Source organism: Staurois parvus, unplaced genomic scaffold (genome assembly GCF_062004578.1).
Source record: "Staurois parvus isolate SC_StPar_1 unplaced genomic scaffold, SC_StPar_1.0 ptg000020l, whole genome shotgun sequence".
NCBI classification, from domain to species: Eukaryota; Metazoa; Chordata; class Amphibia; order Anura; family Ranidae; genus Staurois; species Staurois parvus.
In genome coordinates this window covers 5,059,382-5,082,456 of record NW_028317816.1, presented here as the reverse complement: position 1 = coordinate 5,082,456, position 23,075 = coordinate 5,059,382, and the positions used below count along the sequence as shown (strand labels likewise).

Genomic DNA, 23,075 nt, shown 5'->3' with positions numbered 1-23,075 from the left:
CATTTAGACTTGATTTACATTCTAAGTAATTTATATAGCAGACATTTTCTAATGAGCACAATTAAGATTGGTATATAATGTTGTTAAATTACTGTTCTAAAAGCACACAAGGAAATGATTGGGAAATTGGATTTAGTTTGTACTATAGTTTTTAAGTATATACAGTGTATCTATTCTTTGAAAAAAATCCTGTTCAATTTAGAGTAGTTAACTAGCTTAAAAAAGTTGTGTACCTTACTAGGCATTCATGAAAAAATATGCATATATTATACTAGAAAATATAAACATGGATGCAAAAAATAGAATTATATAAAGGCTAAGTATTAAAAATACATGTTCATACATAGATACAGAAAGTCCGCAAGTTACAAACATTTGTGTTGCGAATGACTCGTACTTACGAAACGGAGGGAGAAAACTGAGAGGAATCTACCCCTAGGAAGGGAAAATTATGGGAAAAAGGTGTCTCCACTGAAGGTTTATCACCAATCTTTTTTTCCACAAAAACCCAACATTTTCAAAATCCAATTGTCACAGGGACAGAAAGTGAGGTGAACAGGGGCACAAACAGCAAAATAAACTTTACAGAGGTGTTAACCCTTCCGTATGCTATCCAAAAAATGTAAAAATATTTTTTTTGGCTGGACCTGCACTTAAAAAAATTTACCAGGTCCTACTTACATACAAATTCAAATTACGAACAAACCTGCAGGCCCTAACATGTTCGTAAACTGGGGACTGCCTGTACATAGGAGAGATACTGTTATTGACCACTTCTAAAGCAATAAATGCATGAATTTGTTTCCCATATATTAAAGTATATGTAAACCCTAACAATGAATTAATGTTTCTTAAGGGCTAAGTTCACCTTTTGAAAAAATAAATAATAATGGCACATTTTGTGCACGTAAAAAAAGTGCATTCATGCAGAGCAGATCGCAGGTGCAATGTCAGACTACTGCATACTCTCAGGATAGCTGTCTGCTCCTTTCTCCAATACACAGTTACTTGAGAGCAAGAAGATCAATGAACTAAATGAACTACGAGAGCACTCACCAGTGCCCTTGTAGTTCATGAAAGTGGTTGTAAACCCTTACAAATACCCAGTGAGGTGACTGGTCTCAGTTGATACACAGAAATTAAAAAAAGCCTCCCACATTTGTTGTATCTGTTTATCTGCAGTATTCTCTTCTCTACATCTGTTCAGGCTTCATTCACACCAGTGCATTTTTTAGTGCTTTTTGCAGAAATGCACTACAGCCCATTTAATATAGTTTCCTATGGAACATGTTCACATCTATGCTTTTTTGAGCTGCTGCATTTTTGGAAAAGGGTCAGGGACTTTTTTAAAAGCAAAAAAGCAGTTTTTGCTACAATAAAGTCCAGTGGAGAATCTGCTGAAATGCATGGTAGTGTGTTTTTGCGACGGTTTTGCAGTGATTTGCAATTTGAATTTTTATTCTGCCCAGCAAAAAAAAAAAAAGCTGAAAAAAATGCGGCAAAATCGCGGCAAAAACGTATGTAGAAAAACGTAAACGAACTGCGAAAAGCACTGAAAAACAGACAAAAAGCAAACTGCATAGGTGTGAACGGAGCCTCAAAGTCCAGAATTTATAAAGCTTGTCTGAGAGTTCAGAAAAAAGGGGGCAGAGAACTGAAATTATATTCTGCAGAGCTCAGTGAGGAGAGCTCTGAGAGCTGATTGGAAGGAAGGGGCACACCCCCTCCACACAATTCACAGGAACACAGCTTTTTTCTCTTGTCAGCTTTTTTCTCTTGGTGTCAGGAAATTTGTCAAAAATTATTCATGCTGATAGCAGAGGAATGAAGCAGCAGACAGAAAGTACACTTAGTGCACTTAACCACTTTCCCTCAAGAGGATTTAACCCCCTTCCTGACCAGGCCATTTTTTGCTTTACGGCGCTGCATTACTTTAACTGACAATTGCTCGGTCATGCAATGCTGCACCCAAATTAAATTTATGTCCTTTTTTTCCCACAAATAGAAATTTCTGTTGGTGGTATTTGATTGCCTATATTTTTTACTTTTTGCTATTAATACCTTGACGCCGACGTAACACAAATAGGCGGCCTCTCAGAACTGGGCTTTTTTTCCAGGGGCCGCATATTTTCGTATCTGTCTTTGTGCTGGGAAATAAAGAAAAAATAGCTAGATCAAGGTTTGAACTAGTTCAGTGCCAGGGTTAGTGTTTGGGTCAAGGTCTGGGTCAAAGGTCAAAAGGTCAGGATCAAAGGTCAGGATTAAAAAAACAATTTGGTATCAGTGTCAGTTAGGGGTTTATTTACTAAAGCTGGAGTGTGCAAAATCAGACTCCCTTCTGCATAGAAACCAATCAGCTTCTAACCTCAGCTTGTTCAATGAAGCTTTGGCAATGAAACCTGGAAGCTGATTGCTTTCTATGCAGAAGTGAGTCTGATTTTGCACTTTCCATCTTTAGTAAATAAACCCCTCAGTGTCAATGTCAGTATCAGTGTGTTTTAGGTAAAAAAAGACAAAAACAAAATGTGCACTATTGTTTCTGGGCTGTACTACGGGTACAAACAGCAAATAACATACACATACATGGCATCGCTGTGATTGTCAGAAGCTGTAGAATTTATTTGGGGTTGTTTTTTGGTGGTAGGTTATGGTAGTAACAAGATATACACAGCTAAATAAAAAATATTTTTTTTTACTATTTTGGGCCAGATTTTCTTTGATAATAAACAAAAAATCAGGAGATATCCATTACCATTTACCACAAAACGAAAGCCCAATTTGTCCTGAAAAAAACAAGGTATAATTTACCTGGATGTTGAAAGTAGTTGTGATGATATGTATGGTTTTACTAACATATGTCAACGTTGCAAAATTGTGCTTAGGCATTTAGATTTGCTTTACCCTTAGGCGTGAAGGGGTTAAACATTACCAATAAAAAAAATGTTAAAAATCAAATTTCATCATAAATTTAGGCAAAAATGTATTCTGCTACACGTCTTTGCTAAAAAAAAATCCCAATACATGTAAATTAATTGGTTTACTTGAAAATTATAGAGTATACAAATGGCATAGTATATATACTGGAATTTTTTTTTCTTTTTTTTACTAGTAATGGCGGCAATCAGCGACTTATAGTGGGACTGCGACGGGCATTCTGACACTGGGGGGAACTGACTTAGTGTCACTGACATCCCCAGTGACACCAATACAGTGATCAGTGCTAATAAAAAGCACTGACACTGTACTAATGGCACTAGGCAGGAAAGGAATAACATGTGGGGCAATCAAAGGGTTAACTGTGTGCTGTGTGCTGTTTCACAGTGTGCTGTGTGAGTGCTTTCCACTGTAAGTACACTGCTTTGTATGGCTCTGCTATGCTAATCTTTATGATTTACTTCTAATGTTTGGGCAAATTTCTTTCTATAAAATAAACTGCTCCTAATCTTCCATGCTTGGCATTTGTTTACCCCAGACCCTAACACTAACCCTCTCATCCTTGTCTTCCTTCCAATGGGCTCCAGCCTCACCCTTTGCATACTTAGGTATTCAGTACCCTCCAGCAATAAGATCTGATTTAACTATGAATTCCTATTTAAGAAACTAAAGGATATGTGCACTGAATTGAATAAAGTCCGAGCGTCTTGCGCTGGCAAGATAACTCTTACCAAAATGTTCTTGATGCCACACATCATATACTGTAGGTATTTCAGTCTTTACCTACTACCTTTGTACCTCTACAAACTCCTGAACTATTCCTCAACTTCCTAGAAACTGCCATCGATGGTGAAATGGGAACAAACTCTTAATATTTCAGCTGACTTTAAATCTTGGCATATGGCTTCTTGGACTACCTTATGATTCTCTAAATTTCTTAATCATTGGGAAACATGACAAAAGCTACTACACTTTTGGTACCATACACCAGTAAAACTTACTAAACTTTACCCTGCACATCCTCCCTTTTGCTGGAAAAACTTCAGGCATCTAGGGACATCTTTACACGTTTGGTGGACTTGCCTTGTTTTGAATACTTTTTGGAGAGTAGTACAGAGAACTGTCACATCTCTTACAGGCGCACCCCAAGTTACTAAGACCCAGTTGGCCTTGCTAGGATAGGGACTTGAAGAGTGGCCTAGACAATATCATCCCATAATCACTCACATTTTCATAGCAGATCACCTTTCCATTGCTCAGAATTGGAAACTTGCTAATCCTTCAACCCTCCCACAGCTTATAGGAATATTAAATCAGCATCTACAAATGGAATATATGTTTTCCAGAGCCCACCTCACTATATCTAGATTCTTTAGAAATTGGGAACCATGGATTAATGATACTAGAAGTATACTGATATCCTAACCATTCCCCTAATTACAGAAACAAGAGGACCAACTCATGTGTCTTATTCCTAGCAAAGACCAAAGACCAGTGGCCACATATTTTATATCTCCTTTAACTTTACTTAGATTAATATTGATTTTACCCTAGCACTTACTATACAACTTTTTCTCACTTGGTCTGTACTTTCTGTCTCCTTACCCAGACTAAGCTGCACACGTTTAAGCAATATTGTGCAAAAAATTACTTTAGTTATCTTTATCTGTGCTCTAAAATGTTCATACGATGTAATTGTCGGTAACATTTGTTTGATGTTCTTTTTTTTTTAAGATTTTGTTTTCCCCGGAATATGCATCCAGATTTGCTCACTACTCCATATTAATTTAACACATAACAAGTAGAAATGTGATTAAGACAAGTGAAGAGGCATGTGAAGTAAATGTGGATGGAGGTATATGGAAGTGCATTGGTCTCTGATATGACTGTGTTTTTTATCAACCAATTTAATTTTACATTTAGACTAAAAGACATTCTGTAAATTCTTTGATCGGTTGAAACAACATATAGACAACTGACAAATCCACTTTTCTTTTTATTTATCCTTTTAAGACAAGTGTAGAGGCATGTGAAGTAAATGCGGATGCAGGCATATGGAAGTGCATTGGTTTCTAACATGACTGAGTTTTAGAAACAGTTTAATTTTAATATGCTGTAAAAACACAGTCTTACATGCTTTTAGACAAAAAACCCCCTAAAACATTCTTTAAATTCTTTGATTGGTTGAAACAATATATACTGTATACACCTTCCAAATCCACTTTTCTTTTTCTTTCTTCTTTTTTTTTTCTTGCATTTTGAAAAAAAGATTTTATTTCTTTGTTATGATACCTGGGATGTGGTGTAGCTCATATGGGAACACAATATACTGTATGTGTACATTGTAATATGTGTAAATGTAAAAAAATGTATCTGTGTAAAGTAAATCATGGTGGATTTAGATTCTAGGATTTTTTTTTAATTACAGGGTTTGACAAAAACTGTGTGTTTTGTTATTTACGTTTTTTTTTTTTTTTTAAATGAGTAAGGGTACTGTATTTCCCTTAAGTGGGTCCAGTATCTGGGTATCAAACTCCAATAAGTCCACCATTCACAGACCCCCCCCCCTACAACCATTGGACCAGAGTTGTGAGGAAGAGGTCCTTGTCCTCATCAACATGAGGACAACATACTTTACCAGAGGGATGCCCCTGGCAAGTTTATCCCCCAATAGTGAAGGCATGTGGCCTGGTATTTCAGGAGGGGGTACACACTCTTTCCCCCCCTTTCCTAGCTTGCTAGGCTGCATGGTCAAATAACAGTCTGGTTAAGATTTAGAGGACCTGCATACTTAAAATTAAGATCAGAAGAATCTGGTTTGGAATTTGGGAGACACCCCACATTTTATTTTTTTGCAGGAGCTTTCTTTAAATGTATTTTATTTTATTTTCATGTGGGGTTCCCAATAAACATTTATACCAGACCCTTATCTAGGATAAGGGTCTGGTATGGATGAAGAGAATTCCCGGGCATTTGTTTACAAACAGTATGCTGAAGCTGTCACTGGCCAACAATTTACCGATTGCGCAGTCATGTAACGCTGCACCCAAATGAAATGTATGTCCTTTATGCCCACGAATTTAGCTTTCTTTCAGTGGTATTTGATCGCCAGTGCAATTTTTATTGTTTGCAATATAAAAAAACAAAGACCAATGATTTTGAGGAAAAAAAACAATATTTTTAACTTTTAGCTATTAAACATGTCCAGTACAAAAATTTTAAAAAATCAAATTTCATTCTAAATTTAGGCTAAAATGTACTCTGTTACATGTATTTGCTAAAATAAATCCCAATACGTGTACATTAAATGGTTTATGTGAAAGTTTAAGTGTTTACAAATGGCGACTTATAGCGGGACTGCGGGACTTCGGCAGGCATTCTGACACTGGGAAGAACTGACTTGGTGTCAGTGATCAGTGAAAAAAAAGCAGTGACACTGTACTAATGGCACTGGTCAGGAAGGGGTTAACATGAGGGGCGATCAAAGGGTGAACTGTGTGCTGGGAGTGTTTTACTCGGGGCGGTGTCAGTGTGCTTCACTGTAAGCACACTGCTTTGGATGGCTGTGCTGTGCACAGCCATCCAAAGCAGTGTGCCCAAGCTGACAGGGAGGAGAACTGTTAGTAAACAAAATAGTTCTCCCCCCCGTCGGATATCTTCCGAAATCACCAGGTGTTGGCGATTAATCACCAGCCGGGACTCGCTGATTGACAGCTGCAGCCACGAATGACGGTGCTGGTAGGGTGCACACGCGGCTCACGCGCGCCCCCTACCTGGTAATGCAAAATCACATATATATACATGATTTTGTGCACCTGTGTCGCCCTGTAACAGTATATCTGTTATAGGGTGGATGTGAAGTTGTTAGACTGCAATTTTTTTCTTTGTAAATGTCAGTTTTTTCCACAGTAGATTGTATACATTGTACAAATGCACCACGCATTATGCAAACGCACCATAGGCAGTTTAAGGGCATCCCTAAGGCATGTTATTTAAATAAATTTTGTATTTTTAATGTTTCAGTTTAAGCATTAGGAAAATCAATGCTCCCTAACAAATGGAAATTACAATTTTCTCTTTTCAATTTGCAGTTGTACATCTCTCCCTGGGCAGTGCCCAGAATTTGTTCTCATGCATATGATAAACAGGAGGTCTGCGAAGGAAGCTAGACAGTTTCTTTATAAACACAGTACTAGCTCTATTAGCATTTTGAAAGGGAAGCAATATAAGCATCAGTACCATATAATCATTTCTGAAGTTGTATTTGACATTCAAGTTGTGTTTTGCTATGGCTTCAAGAGGTTATATTATCTCCCCACATATACGGTATTCCTTGGGTATTTGGTATTGGGCATACCAAAGTTTCCTAAAAGCTTGCAGCATATTATTAGTAGAGAAAAATAAGTTAGTTTATCCTGTATAGAATACTGAAATTAAAGTTGGGTATTTAATGCATTCATCAGGTAACAGGAGAGGAGAGATCAGTTTGAAGAATTTCATGGTGTGACCTTGCCCAGAAGACATTTTTGAGAATCATAAAAACTAGTGCACAATTCATAAGGAAGCATGGTGAACTGAGGAATAGAATGTATATGACCTGCCTCCATGGGTCCACCGAACGCAATTATTGCAAGTGACGATTTAAAGTCTTAGTAAGGCCTGAGGATTGTTGAATAGATCCCCCCATTGAGAAAGAGCAGTCCTGAATAGGCTGCATTATAGGGTTTAAATCCTCTGCAACTGTAAGTTGGTGATTTGGGTATGTCTCTAGTTGAGGGAGATTATTAGTTGTAAAAACAGCTTGGTTAGTAGGGACAAGCTCTTGTTTTTGTCTGAACATACATCTGGACTGAACTTTGCTTGATTGAGTGTTCGTCCAAACGTTGGACTTTTAGCTCATGCTAATATCATATATACGAGGGCAGGTGCGGACTGACCATTCTGGCACTTGGACACTGCCCGAGGGCCCGGGGTCAGTAGGGGGTCCCATGAGATGCCCCTGGTACCTTTTCATAGGCTTTTTTGGGTGTGGTTTGAATGTGGGCAAAGACACAGAGGCCCCATGATCCCCTATTGCCCAGTTGCCCAAGAGTTGCCAGTCCGCCCCTGACGAGGAGCATTCAAGTCAAACCGGAACTTTTGAGTTTTTATAATATAAAAACACATTTCAAGGAGTAGAAACTGCATTTATTTTTCAACATACTCCCCTGCTACATGTATACACTTATCTCAGCATCTAACTAATGCCTGGAAAGCTTCAGCATAGAAAGATTTGTCAATGCACCTGAATCATCCTAGGACAGCACTTTGTCCTGAGTGCTGAAATGCTGACCTCTGAGGAAATCTTTTAGGGGTTCAAACAGGTGGGAATCATTCGGAGTGACTTCTGGGCTGTAAGGGGGATGTGGCAATACATCCCAGCCGAGTTGCTGTAATGTGCACATAGTTTGATGAGCAGTATGATGCCCTTAGTGATCAAACCAGGCCGTTTTTTCCACAGATGCGTATGCATATCACTGAGAACATGACATTAATATTCACCGTTGACAGTGGCACCAGCATGTGCTAATTTTTCAAAAAGGAAAATGTGTCATGAATGATTGTGTTCACCGTTCTCAGAAAAAGATTTGTCTTGTGCAATTTCACAACAGGTTTTGCGGCAATTATCCAGGATCAAGCGTTCCACTTGCTGAATATTCACATGCATGTTCAAGGAACTCACCCGCTATGGTGGACTCCTAGCTTTGTGGGCTTAAGAGTCAAGAGTATATGTTACACTCAAATTCCATAAATAATGGAAGGCTATTTTATTATTTATGGAATGTGATTGTAATATATACTGTTATTCATAGCTAAATAAATGACACAACAATATTACACTATCAGTGTTCCTTTTGCTTCCCTTTATTATGCGCATGATGTTTAACCTCTTCCCAACCATGCTATAGCCAAAAGATGGCTACAGTGTGGTTGTCTAATTCTGGGAGGGTGTCCATGGACGTCCTACCAGAACTCACCTCCTGCGCGCCCCCAGCAGCGCGCACCCTACGGACACAGCTGATGACATGATGTGGTAAAAGGACAATAACAGCGGCCTTTTTCTACGTGATTAGCTGTGTCCAATGACACAGCAGATCACCAGGTAAATACAGTTGCCGGTTATTGGGTGCACTTTCCTCACGCTGTCACAGCGTGAGGAAAGTACTGCCGATAACTGGCAATTGTCAGAAAAGAGATCAGCACTGATCATCAGGGCACTGATCATCAGTGCCCTGATGATCAGTGCCCAGCAGTGCCGCCCACCTCTGCTGCCCACCTGTGCCCATCAGTGCCACCCACCAGTGCCCTGCAATGACACCCACCTGTGCCCAGCAGTGCCTAGCAGTTCCACTCACCTGTGCCCAGAAGTGCCCTCCATCAGTGCCTCCCATTAGTGCCCAGCAGTGCCACCAGTCATGCCCAGCAGTGCCGTCAGTCAGTGTCATCCATCAGTGCCCATTATTGCTGCCCATCAGTGCTGCCTATCAGTGCCCATCAGTGTCGCCTATCAGTGCAGCATCATTAGTGCCACCTAGCAGTGCCTGCTATCAGTGCACATCAGTGCTGCCTATCCATGCTACCTCATCAGTGCCCAGCAGAGCTGCCTATTCCTGCCACCTCATCAGTGCCCATCAGTGCTGCCTATCAGTGCCCATCAGTACAGCCTCATCAACAACATCAGTGGAGGAGAAAAATTAAGTTTGCAAAATTTTATAATAAAAACAGAGAAAAACTTTTTTTTTTAATTTTTTGCTCTTTTTTTGTTTATAGCGCAAAAAAAAAACACCCAGCAGTGATTAAATACCACCAAAATAAAGCTCTATTTGTGTGAAAAAATTATAAAAATTTAATATGGGTACAATGTTAAACAATTGTCATTCAAAATGCGATAGTGCTGAAAGCTGAAAATTGGCCTGGGCAGGAAGGGGGTATAAAAGCCTGGTAGGCAAGTGGTTAATGGAATTTATTGATGGATCGTACCTTTTTATATCACAACCATTGGTCCTGCACTCTAATGAATTCTGGAAATAGCTGTGAGCACATTCCACCAGATATAAGCGTTTTTGGCTCTTAAGCTCACAAAGCTAGGAGTCCACCATATCTGGTGAGTGTGGAATGAACAGGAGAGGGATCACTGAGCACTACATGGTGGAAATTTTGTTTCAAGGCATGGGATATTTATCTTTGGATTTTTCTTCTGAGCACATAAGCATGAAGCACTTACTATTATGGACCAGGGGCGGACTGACCATTTAGAAACTTGGGCACTGGCCGAGGGCCCGGGGTCAGTAGGGGGCTCCATGAGATGCCCCTGGTACCTTTTTCATAGGCTTTTTTGAGTTTGGGCAAGGACACAGGGGTCCCATGATCCCCTATTGCCCGGGGGCCCCATGAGTTGTCAGTCCGCCCCTGTTATGGACTTTATTTTTAATGCGCTGTGTTTATTAGTAACTGCGGCTGAGCATCTCACCACCGTACTGTGTTTGAATTCTTCTGTAGATATCCATTTTATGCCTTCATTCAGAAGAAACATCATCACCACACGCTGCTCCATGTTCGCACTAACACTGTTGTCTGCCATTTGATTAACTGTCCCTGGATTGGCCCGTGACATGTGCACCACCTATCAGTAATAGGACACACTTGCCACTTACTACTGCATGTAGTACCGTCATGCTAGCATCCCTTTTTATACCTGTAAAATTAAAAGTCCAGGCTTGACTTGAGTGCCCCTTGTAGTAGTGCCTTTTCTGATGCTACTATAAATGAAAGCTTCCTCATTCAATGGCTGTTAAGGAAGCAGAAGGTGAGTGCAACTGTGTGATACACTTTGATGGAAGTGAAGGCCCTAACATGAATAAAAGAAAGTATCAAGTTTTTTTTACTTCAGAAGACCTATTGACAGATGTGATTCTGAGGATGGACTGATTAATATTACAATATTATTGTTATATGATAATATGGTGATAGAAATGTGGATTTGAGGACTTCTATTAGTACACAGTTTGCTATGTTTATGTTACTATTAGAGTGGTTACATTGGGATTATTATCATGGCACTAATGAATGAACGAAGACTGTTTTCACTTTACACATACAGTACCTTCTACAGACGTAAAAACATTGCAATATACATTATGGTGTTTAGGAACAACAACTTTGAAATGATTATTAAAAGCAGAACTCCAGCTTTACTTTTTACCCCCCATAATTGTAACAAGTCCTCTCCTGTGTTGAAACTGGTTACTTTCAATTTAGCTATCTTGAGCTTGCCTTCATTTTCTGTCTGAACAACTTTGACTATCATCCCCCTCTATTTCTGATCCATACAGTCACTATATTGCCTTCCACAGCTATTAGCTTTCTCTGGCATCAATTATTTTTTGTGTGGCTGAAGGAAGATGTCTGTCACTGTCTGCTGTGTCTGAGCATTATATGAAAGAAAACATCCCTAAATTCCCTAGCTGCACAATCTGCTACTCTGTTGCTTCATTATGCTTTGTTGGATTGTAATTAGGCAACTGATCAGCAGATTTCACAGCTGAAGCCTTGATCAGGAAAGAAGGGATGAGGAAGTGGGATGGAGGTGCAAGGAAAAGAGGTATGATATGTGTACATTACACTTCAGCTTTCAGTTATAATATGTATCTCAGAAATAGTATTTAAATTGAACCTGTGCCCAAACTATGCATATAAAAATCTTAAAATATTTAAAATAACCTGAAAAAGAACTTGCCACAATTCACCTCTGTAGCTGCAGGCATTGTGAAAAAAAATAATTTTCAAAAGTAACAACAGAGGCTCTGAAATCACAACTTTTTTCTTTTTACTTTTTTTTAGAGAGCAGAAACTTTTAGAAACCTGACTTTAGAGCCCTGATGGAATTGTTGATTTGTAAATGGCTGTAATAGCAGTGATCTCACATAACATGTCAATAGTCTGTGACTCCCCAGACTCCCCCAACTTCTACACTTCTACAGCATGTTTTCAGTTTTTGACCACTACTTGTAGCATGCCTACAGACTCCTGTTGCATGTCTGCCATGCATAGGAGCAATGTGTAGCATTACATTCACTGTGTGTTATGTACAGCCCTTTGCTAATGTCAGGGGCCACACTTGATGCCCACTGCATCAAGAAGGTTGCCCACCACTACTTTAGAGTCTCTATTGTGATCTTTGATGTTAGTGGACACATATCTTCACAGTACAAGAAAGTGTCTTGTTTTAAAGTTCTTTTATTGCTTGTTCAGAATATGTAAACATTTTAATTTCTATAATGTGGACACAGGAGTACTTTAAAATGGTTTTAAAGGCTGAAGGTGTTTTACCTTCATGCATTTTGTGCATAAAGGTAAAAAGCTTCAGTGTGCAGCTCCTCCCTTAGTCCCCCCCATATTCAATTGAGCCTGTTCCTAATCCAATGATGTGCACAAAAGCAGAAGCTCTCCCAGGTCTCTGCCTCCTCATTGGCTGAGACACAGCAGGGATCGTCATTGGCTCCTGCTGCTATAAATCTCAGTCAGTAAGGAGAGAGCAGGGGCAGGGCCGAGCCGTGCTCTATGTGTCTCTTAGACACACAAAGGCAGATTGAGAGGGCCTCCAGAGTAAGCAGCTTGCTCTAGGGGCACACAACAGGGGGAGGGACCAAGAGCACTCAAGAAGAGGAGGCAATGCACAGAACAGGTAAGTATGACATGTTTGGTATTTTAAAAAATATGAACCTTTACAATCACTTTAAGCATTTTTATAATTTTATGTTTACCAAGTAACTACATGAAAACTGGAGTTTATCCGTATTCTTTATTTTATTGAGGTTGCATAACAAATAGAACATACAAAAAGAAATATTATTAAAATAGTATACATTTTATCTGAGCTCTGCCATCCTGTAATCTCTTTGAAATGCTATTTGGGTTACAAGTAGAAATGTCTCTTTGAAAGTATAGGAATTAATACATCTATAGATTTAAAAACTGGAGAAAAAATGAGAACAAAAGTTGTTGCCAATTAGGTTTCACATTGCCTTTCATGTAAATGTAAATTAAACAGGAATTCTGTGTTGCTGCTACTGTCAATACTAAGATATTCAATTTCTGTTCAGTTTTTTTACCAGACACTATATATTAATAGTTTGTCATATGCAGAATAGTTAACAAAAATCAAAACATGACAGTTCATTTTAAACTAGAAGTAAAACATGCATGAAAAAAAGTTAAGCAACTGTTATACTAAAAATAATATAAAAAAAATATTTGCAGTAAAGCTGAACTTGGGGCAAACATCTCAATATACAGTGGAGTTACACACATGGGCCGAAAATAAAAAAAAATCCAAATGTGGCACCCTCTGAATTAAGGCAAGTGTATGTGACATATCTACAATGAGTTTAAAAGCAAAGGACTTTAGAGGGTGCCATTGTGATTTTTGTATGTATATGTTGCTCTGTGAGATGAACCTGTATCTGTGCTTGCCCCTATAGTGGAGTGGCAGATTTATGTAAATAAATACCTGAAGCAGAGCATTGTGTGATATACGGGAACAAGTGTCAGCCAAAGGTCTTGTACTTCAGTCCTGAGTTGAATACAACCCTCAACCCTGCCAGACAGCATAGCCAGTGAGGTGACCTGATTTTTCTTTGTTGCAGTTAAGCAACACAGCTAGCATTCAACGGTACGCTCACTACTGTGACTAAACAGTAAAAGATTAGCAAAAGACTGATGAGGTCATCTCTCTGCTCTCTCCTTCTATCAACACATATTCATACAATACATGCAGTATTGGCCCCTAGTGCTGCCCATCCCTTTCCTGGTCTGAGTGCTGCTGTACCAGGGGATAACGGGAGGCTAAAGTCAAGTCCATTTAAGGTATTTATTTTAGTAACATTTAAAGTAAAGTTAATGAATTTCATTTCTAAAATGAATTTCTAACATACCAGAATGTTTTTTTGTGTATGTGTGCCTGAAGTTCCGCTTTAACCACTTAATGCCAAATTATGTACAGTACATGTATATCATTTGACCTCAAGTGGTTGTAGTGCAGCTACAGGCATCATCCTGGTATAATTTATTTTAAGCTGGCAGCTGCCCTTTATGTAATAGTCATCCCAATGGCTAATTAGCTGCTGGATGGCTTGTACAGGTGGCAATAGTGGTCACCCCACACCCCACTGCCCGCCAATGCCTCTCCAGGCTCTAGGTCCCACCAAAGAGCCTGGAATGAAATATGGTGCCTCCACCGGCTCTATGGTATACCTAACTGTATGCATGAGAATTTTGCTTTTGAAAAATATTTTTTTTAATATATTCTTCAGATTTTTTTAACATATAAAAAGTAATTTCAACATATATTTTTACACATATTTGTAAATGCATTCCAAAAATGGAATTTGTATTTTTAAAGACATACAATATATTTGAAATGTATTTTTAAAAATATTTATCATATATTTTATAATAAAAATGCATTTCAAGATGCAGTAAATATATATATTGTAAGCTTGAAAGAGCAGGGCCCTCGAACCCCTCGTGTATTGTATTGTCTCATTTTCTGTCCCCCTCGCTAATGTACAGTGCTGAGCAAACCCTTTGGCGCTATATAAACATTGTATAATAATAAATATATATATATATATATATATATTTAGTGAAATATATTTTTAAAAATATTGAATATGGCCAAAATTGTAGCATTTCAAATATATGTCAATATATTTGGGAAGAATATTTTTAACATATATATATCAAATATAGTTTTCTTCCATGTGGTCAGTTTCCTTATAGCAATAGTGGTTGACAATACCTGTGCAATGTGTTTTGGAACATTGCCTTTTAGTCCCCACTTGGGGCACATGTTACAGGGTGACAATGAAGGATCACAGTTAAGAGACAGGTAAAAGACAGTTGTCATTCCATAACAAGGACCTTCATAACAGGATCACTATGTATGATTTTATTGAAAACTGTATGTTTATTAAAACTAAAAAGTAAGTTTGTGTTTAAATCTACTTTAAGTGCAAGAGCTAATGATTCTCACATTATTGTATGTAGCCGCTTCCCTATCTGTCGGAGAATTATGAGGTTTGGCATTTGAAAGCTTTGCTATGCAGTCTTTTGATCTATGCAAGATTTAATGGTGGCAAAATGAGGTAACTCAATAAATGTGGGTCACTTTCTCTTCTAGGCAGGAAGTCATCTGTTGAAAAATGTATTTTTTCTGCTAAGCAGCCTAAGATTTAAATATCCATTGTCATGATAATTTCATGACACCATTTTCTTGTGTAGCATTACTGGACAGAAATGTTCTAAAATCTTTTTTTTTCCCACAAAACAACCTAGACTTTACATATTCCATGTTACAATAACTTCATGGCACTTTTTGTTAATTAAAACGCTTATCTAAACCAGTTTGTCAAAATGATGCAATTTGCATATACATTTTGTTTAAATGTTCTGTTACATTTTTTTAAGTACCTGTGCTTTAAAAACTGCACACTCAAAACACTGTTCTTCTGAAAAAAAAAATAACTGACTTAAATTGGAGGTTATCTTTTTCTGTTTATACTAGTGTGAAAATTGTCAAGAGTCTATTGAAATGATATGGTTATTTATTAGGTTACTATTGCTCAGTTCATATTTTACAACGCAATACACTCACTTCTTGTTTTTTTTTCTAGATGTCCTCACAGGAGTTATAAGTATCATGACTGATATAATATGGAGATATACCGGCAATTTCATGGCTCCTGATTTTGTTTGCAGGGTTGTGAGGTATCTGCAGGTGAGTGGAATAAATAATATTGTAAATATTCTTATTTCATAATGTTTCTGAAAAAAAGGTCTTCCTTCTCCCACCATTCTTTCTTTGGGTCACAATAAGAAAAAATCCTGAAAAATCTAACCTGGTCTATCAACCCTCTTCCCCACACATTATGGGTTATGAGGAAGAGCTGCTTTCAACTACCTCTGTCATTAGAGAAATATGGAGCCTGCCTTATTTTAAAAATGATGTCTATCTTGATTGTAGAAGTATACATTTTTGGCTCAGAAAGTATTAATCAGTAGGGCAACTTGGCAGCTAGCATTTACAGAAGCAATACAACATGACAGCCTTGATATTATTTTTATGACAGGTGTACTTAAAAGCACATTTACAAAAACCAGGCATTTCCCATCCACCTACAGTGTCCTCATCTCTGATAGTGCCTCAGGTTTAGACATGCTTCCGGGCCTATTCACAGCTGGATATGGTTTATAGGTCATGAGTCTCTGGATGATTATAATACATTGATCTTCTAAGCATATCTAAACCCAAGAATAGAAATGTAATATGCTGCATGATACCAGTACTTAGATGTGGTAGCTGCATTAGTTTTCTTCTTTTTATGCTTGTTTTTGATCTGTGATCCCTCCAGTAACAGACTTCCTCTCCTCATCTAACAGTGCTCTTTCACTCTATTGTATCTATGAAGGAATAGTACTGTAACTTTAGGACAAAAAGTGTGTTTAGACTACAGAACACCTCCCCCTCTATTATCTGCCTAACATAGGGGGAAGTGTTGTAAAATTCACAGAGGTAACCTGTACAGGATTGACTGAATTTCAATAGGTATTATAGGCATACATATCAAAACTTTCAACTATTTTTAACAGACCAAAAAAGAAAAAGAATAATTGGCAGGGATTATATACACTTTGAAGTGGAATTCTACTCAAAAATGAAAATGTGACCATGATTAATATGTCATAGAACAGGTGTCTCTAAACTATGGCCCTCCAGCTGTTGAAGTACTACAAGCCCCATCATGCCTCTGCCTCTGGGAGACTTGCCTGTGGCTGTCAGAGTCTTGCAAGGCCTCATGGGACTTGCAGCTCCTCAACACCTGGAGGGCCATGGTTTGGAGACCCTGTCATAGAACATTATGATGTTAAGCATTTTGTGACCTGTTGATGGTCTAGCTTAGAAACAGTAGTCTAAACTAGACAATCAGCAGTCTCTTGTCCTCTACCGTCAGCAGTCTGCCTGTCCAGCTGAATTTGGGAGCTCACAGGCACTTTCCCAAACTGTTGTTGGTCCAGCAGTGCTCCGAGTAGCCCCTTCCGCCATTCCACCCCTGTCCTGCCCCCATCCCATCCAGCATCACCCCTGTCTCTCCCGGAACAGTCACACAAACACACATGTGAATCTGCTGAAACTAACCTCTTCCAGTCGTGGAGCCACTGCAGTAACAGAGCGTCCTGTTACTATGGAACGACACAGAAAACCAGCTGGGGGGATATGTCACTTTCAGAAGTGACAATGCTAGCCTTCAATGTTAATGCCTGCTAGCTAGCAACCTCACTGCCTATTATGACTATCCTAAAGCCACCAGGGACATGTCCAGCAGCCACAATGAACAAGAAAACCCTGGAGGCTTCAGATCACGTGACCAGTGGCTTTTTGACAAAAAAAGTAATAAGAGGCAAATTTAAACAATTTTGAACTCTGCTGATTTTATGCTATTGTATGTACTGATTGCTTAACAGTGACTCAACGGCCTTTCCTTCCACTTCCATAACCAAACTAACTTTACACCAAAGTATCACCAAACTAAAAAATGGTAGCATCGCAGAGAGAACAGGATCTTTATATCAGTTTTGAGCATCAGGTGGGTTGCTTGGGAAAATGCTGTCGTTGAGGAGTAGCAGAGGCCTTTGATTTTCTCTTGGCTGGGTTCCATATCCAGGATGGAACAGAAAGATATCTTGGTGTAGAAGGAGGAAGTGGTAATTCTTCCTCTGGAAGATAAGTTAGGCCGTGGTTTGTGAAGAAAGCTTTCTCTTTGTATAGATCTCAAAGCACATGCTGAACGCTATCTTTGATAGCTACGAGGCGAAACGGGAAGCCCCAGAAGTAGGAGACACAATGATTTTGTAGGGGGGCAGTGATAGGCCTTAGGTTGAGCCTTTTAACAAAGGTGATAGGTGAAAGATCATTAAAGATCTGGATTCTATGACTCTCTATTCAATTTGTGACTTATTGCGAGTAGCTAGAGTAAGGGCTTCCTTGCTATCATAATAGTGAAAGCGAACAATAACTTCTTTGGGTTGTGCTCCAAGTGGAGGTTTAGGGTCTAGGGAATGATGGGCCCTGTCAAGATGCCAATTTATATCAGTGATGTCAGGGGCCAAGGTGTTGAACAAGCCCAGGAGATAAGAGTGCAGTATGGTGTCACTCACGATTTCTGGCACTCCATGGATGTGTAGATTTTGGTGCCTATCTCTGTTCTACAGGCCCTCCTGTTGTAGTTGGAGTTGAGAGACTATATGTTTAAGTGCAGAGTTTTCTTCCTGCAGAACATGAACATATTGGACTAGATTGTCAAACATAGTCTCCAATGTATCAGTGCACTCATCCAGCTGATCAATATCACCTCTCAATTCCTGGGATAGTTTACCCACTGCTTGACAGATAGTGTGGGTTAGTTGATGGAGTAAGGTCTGCAGTTTTTCATCTAGGAGTTCCGGTGTTAGAACTGAATAAGGAGGAAGGGATTCACTGGAAGGGGGAGCAGAGCATGGAGACTCTTCTGCCATGAAAGCGCCAAGCTGCTCAGCTGGGTCTTCCTGTGCAGGCTGGGGATGCAAGCCTAGTAAGGAACCGCTCCATGTTGATGGGAGGCTGCAGTGGTGAGGCTATATTTTTTTGCTACCTGCTCTTGCCCATGAGGTGCGCTGAGGCAAGGGGGATCAATAGAGATGGAGCGGATATGGATAGAGCTGTCTGCAGTGGAACAGGGCTTGCTGTGAATGGGTCAGGACCGGAGTTTGGTAGCTAAGTGTCCGCCATCTTCAGTAGCAGTGTATGTTCCTAGTCCATTAGATATTCTGTTAGTCAATCTATACATTTACTGCATCTCAAAGAAAATACCTTCAGTTAGCTGTTTCAACACTTAAATGACTTAGTAGCCACAATGTGAATCTTATAAGATTGTTCACTGATGGTTTTACACTTTGCAGAATCCACCCTGCTATCCCTATCCCTCATTTTGGAGTAGTGTTTTTTTATCCAACAATCTCTTCAAAACTCTAAGCCCAGATATGTCCAGCCAAAGCACAGGTGAAACTCAAAAAATCAGAATATCGTGCAAAAGTTAATTTATTTCAGTAATGTAACTTAAAAGGTAAAACTAATATATGAGATAGACTCATTACATGCAAAGCAAGATAGTTCAAGCCGTGATTTGTCATAATTGTGATGATTATGGCTTACAGCTCACGAAAACCCCAAATCCAAAATCTCAGAAAATTAGAATATTGTGAAAAGGTGCAATATTCTCAGCTCAAAGTGTCCCACTCTAATCAGCTAATTAAGCCATAACACCTGCAAAGGGTTTCTGAGCCTTTAAATGGTCTCTCAGTCTGGCTCAGTAGGAATCACAATCATGGGAAAGACTGCTGACCTGACAGTTGTGCAGAAAACCATCACTGACACCATCCATAAGGAGGGAAAGCCTCAAAAGGTAATTGCAAAAGAATCTGGGTGTTCCCAAAGTGCTGTATCAAAGCACATTAATAGAAAGTTATGTGGAAGGGAAAGGTGTGGAAGAAAAAGGTGCACAAGCAGCAGGGATGACTGGAGAGGATTGTCAGGAGAAGGCCATTCAAAAGTGTTGGGGACTTTCACAAGGACTGGACTGAGGCTGGAGTCAGTGCATCAAGAGCCACCACACACAGACGGATCCTGGACATGGGCTTCAAATGTCGTATTCGTCTTGTCAAGCCACTCCTGAACAACAAATGACGTCAGAAGCGTCTTACCTGGGCTAATGAAAAACAGACCTGGTCTGTTGTTCAGTGGTCCAAAGCCCTCTTTTCTGATGAGAGCAACTTTTGCATCTCATTTGGAAACCAAGGACCCAGAGTATGGAGGAAGAATGGAGAGGCACACACTGCAAGATGCTTGAAGTCCAGTGTGAAGTTTCCACAGTCTGTGTTGATTTGGGGAGCCATGTCATCTGCTGGTGTTGGTCCACTGTGCTTCATTAAGTCCAGGGTCAATGCAGCTGTCTACCAAGAATTTTGGAGCACTTCATGCTTCCTTCCGCAGACAAGCTTTATGGGGATGCTGACTTCATTTTCCAGCAGGACTTGGCAGCTGCCCACACTGCCAAAAGCACCAAAACCTGGTTCAATGACCGTGGGATTACTGTGCTTGACTGGCCAGCAAACTCGCCTGACCTGAACCCCATAGAGAATCTATGGGGCATTGCCAAGAGAAAGATGAGAGACATGAGACTGAACAATGCAGAAGAGCTGAAGGCCGCTATTGAAACATCCTGTTTTCCATAACACCTCAGCAGTGCCACAGGCTGTTAGCTTCCATGCAACGCTGCACTGAGGCAGTAATTGCTGTAAAAGGGGCCCAAACCAAGTACTGAGTACATATGCATGCTTATACTTTTCAGAGGTTCGATATTGTTCTATGTACAATCCTTGTTTTATTGATTGCATGTAATATTCTAATTTTCTGAGATTGTGGATTTGGGGTTTTCATGAGCTGTAAGCCATAATTATCACAGGCATGACAAATCACGGCTTGAACTATCTTGATTTGCATGTAATGAGTCTATCTCATATATTAGTTTCACCTTTTTAAGTTGCAAAACTAAAATAAATGAACTTTTGCACGATATTCTAATTTTTCGAGTTTCACCTGTATTGTGTCAATCTGGTAAAAAGCAAAAGGTCCAGGCACAGTAAAAGACTTCCTACATCAAAGCTACACTGACTGAGTGTGCAAACTCACTTACTGGGCAGTTATCCTCTGCACCCAAGTGTCATTATGCTGCCAATAGCTTGGATTGGGGACCTACAGTAAGCCTAATGTGACTGCTGGAAAAAGTTTACATCATATCAATTTATTCTGTATGGTTTTCCTGAGTTAAGCATAATAGCCAGGCATCTAGTATTCTCTTTTGGAGATGCCATCAATGAAAGCACTGCATTTATCTCAATACATTGCTTTTCTAAAATGTAACCTATTTTGTTTCTTCTTCTTTAGGTTGTTCTTTTATATGCATCCACCTATGTACTTGTATCTCTCAGTATAGATAGATATCATGCAATAGTTCATCCAATGAAATTTCTTCAAGGAGGTAAGACAGGCATTTACTGAAATGTATATGCAGATACTGAGGGATCTTTGTAAATGAAATGCTGTTTTACTGACCAGTAAAGTGATTTACATTTGTATCTATTTTATAAATGCTTTCAATGCATTTAATTTCTAAATATATTGTATAGTGGATTTTATGTAAGCTCTCTATGACAAAATATTATTATATTAACCACTTCAATACTAGACACTTTTACCCCCTTCCTGCCCAGGCTAATTTTCAGCTTTCAGTGCTCTCACACTTTGAATGACAATTACTCAGTCATGCAATACTGTACCCAAACAAAATGTTTATCATTTTTTGTGACATATAGAGCTTTCTCGTGGTGGTATTTAAGCACCATGAGGGTTTTAATTTGTTTTGATATACAGTTGTGTTCAAAATAATAGCAGTCAGACATCACTAACCTGATCAATCACTGTTTTTGGTAGAAATTATATTTCTACATGGCAAATAATTTACTAGCAGGTGTAGTAGAGTAATAGAAATCCAACAGACCCAACAGTCATGACATGCATGCTGCTGATTCTGTGTAATTGAATCACTAATTGAAAGGGGCATGTTCAAAATAATAACAGTGTGGAGTTCTATTAGTGAGGTTATTGATTCTTTGAAAAACAGGTTGCAATTATTGCCCTTATTTAGGGAGGAAGGCAGCAAATGTTGTACATGCTGGTTACAGTGCATTTCTCTCTGAAATTCTGAGGAAAATGGGTTGTTACAGACATTGTTCAGAAGAACAGCGTACCATGATTAAAAAGTTGATTGGAGAATGATCGCAAATGCTTTAAAATGGCAACCAAACCTGAAAGACATGGAAGAAAGCGAAAAACTACCATTCGAATGGATAGAAGAATAGCCAAAATGGCAAGGACTCAGCCAACAATCAGCTTCAGGAAGATCAAAGAATGTCTAAAGTTACCTGTGAGTACTGTTACAATTAGAAGACGCCTATGTAAAGCCAAGCTATCTACAAGAAGCCCCCGCAAAGTCCCACTGTTGAAAAAAAGACATGTGCTGAAGAGGTTACAATTTGCCAAAGAGCACATTGGCTGGTCTAAAGAGAAATGGCACAACATTTTGTGGACTGATGAAAGTAAGATTGTTCTTTTTGGGTCTAGTGGCCGGAGACAGTTTGTCAGATGACCCCCAAACACTGAATTCAAGCCACAGTACACTGTGAAGACAGTGAAGCATGGTTGCGCAAGCACCATGATATGGGGATGTTTCTCATACTATGGTGATGGGCCTATTTATCGCATACCAGGGATCATGGATCAGTTTGAATACATCAGAATACTTGAAGAGGTCATGTTGCCTTATGCTGAAGAGGAAATTCCCTTAAAATGGGTGTTCCATCAAGACAACAACCCCAAACACACCAGTAAACGTGCAACATCTTGGTTCCAGACCAACAAGATTGACGTTATGGAGTGGCCAGCCCAATCCCTGGATCTTAATCCAATAGAAAACTTGTGGGGTGACATCAAAAATGCAGTTTCTGAGGCAAAACCAAGAAATAGAGAAGAACTGTGGAATGTAGTCCAATCATCCTAGGCTGGAATACCTATTTACAGGTGTCAGAAGTTGGTTGACTCCATGCAACACAGATGTACAGCAGTTCTCAGAAACAGTGCTTATACAACTAAATATTAATTGATTCAAAGGAAAGCAAAATCTTCAAACATTTCTCAGTTTATATAGTGAATGTTTGAGTTTGTAAAGAATACAAACACTGCTATTTTTTTGAACAGTCTAATATTCACTTTTCTTCAATTTTTTTAGAGGAACAACACAAATTTGATATATTTTTCTTCATGTTTTGATTTGGAATAGAATGTGTAGTGTTCCCAATGCATTTGTGTGTATGGAAATAAAAGCTATTAGATGGATTTTGAACTTTATTCACGTTTTTCAACACACTACTATTATTTTGAACACAACTGT

At 39.1% G+C, this 23,075-nt stretch overlaps 1 protein-coding gene across 1 annotated transcript in view; it reads left to right on the top strand.

The window, feature by feature from the left end:
• NPSR1 (neuropeptide S receptor 1) overlaps positions 1-23,075 on the top strand; it is a 398,179-nt gene that overhangs the window by 202,554 nt on the left and 172,550 nt on the right. Inside the window, exons 3-4 of the mRNA XM_089687130.1 lie at positions 15,648-15,751; positions 21,014-21,107. Of these exons, the coding sequence (XP_089543256.1) occupies positions 15,648-15,751; positions 21,014-21,107 (198 nt within the window). The remainder of the gene's footprint in view (positions 1-15,647; positions 15,752-21,013; positions 21,108-23,075) is intronic.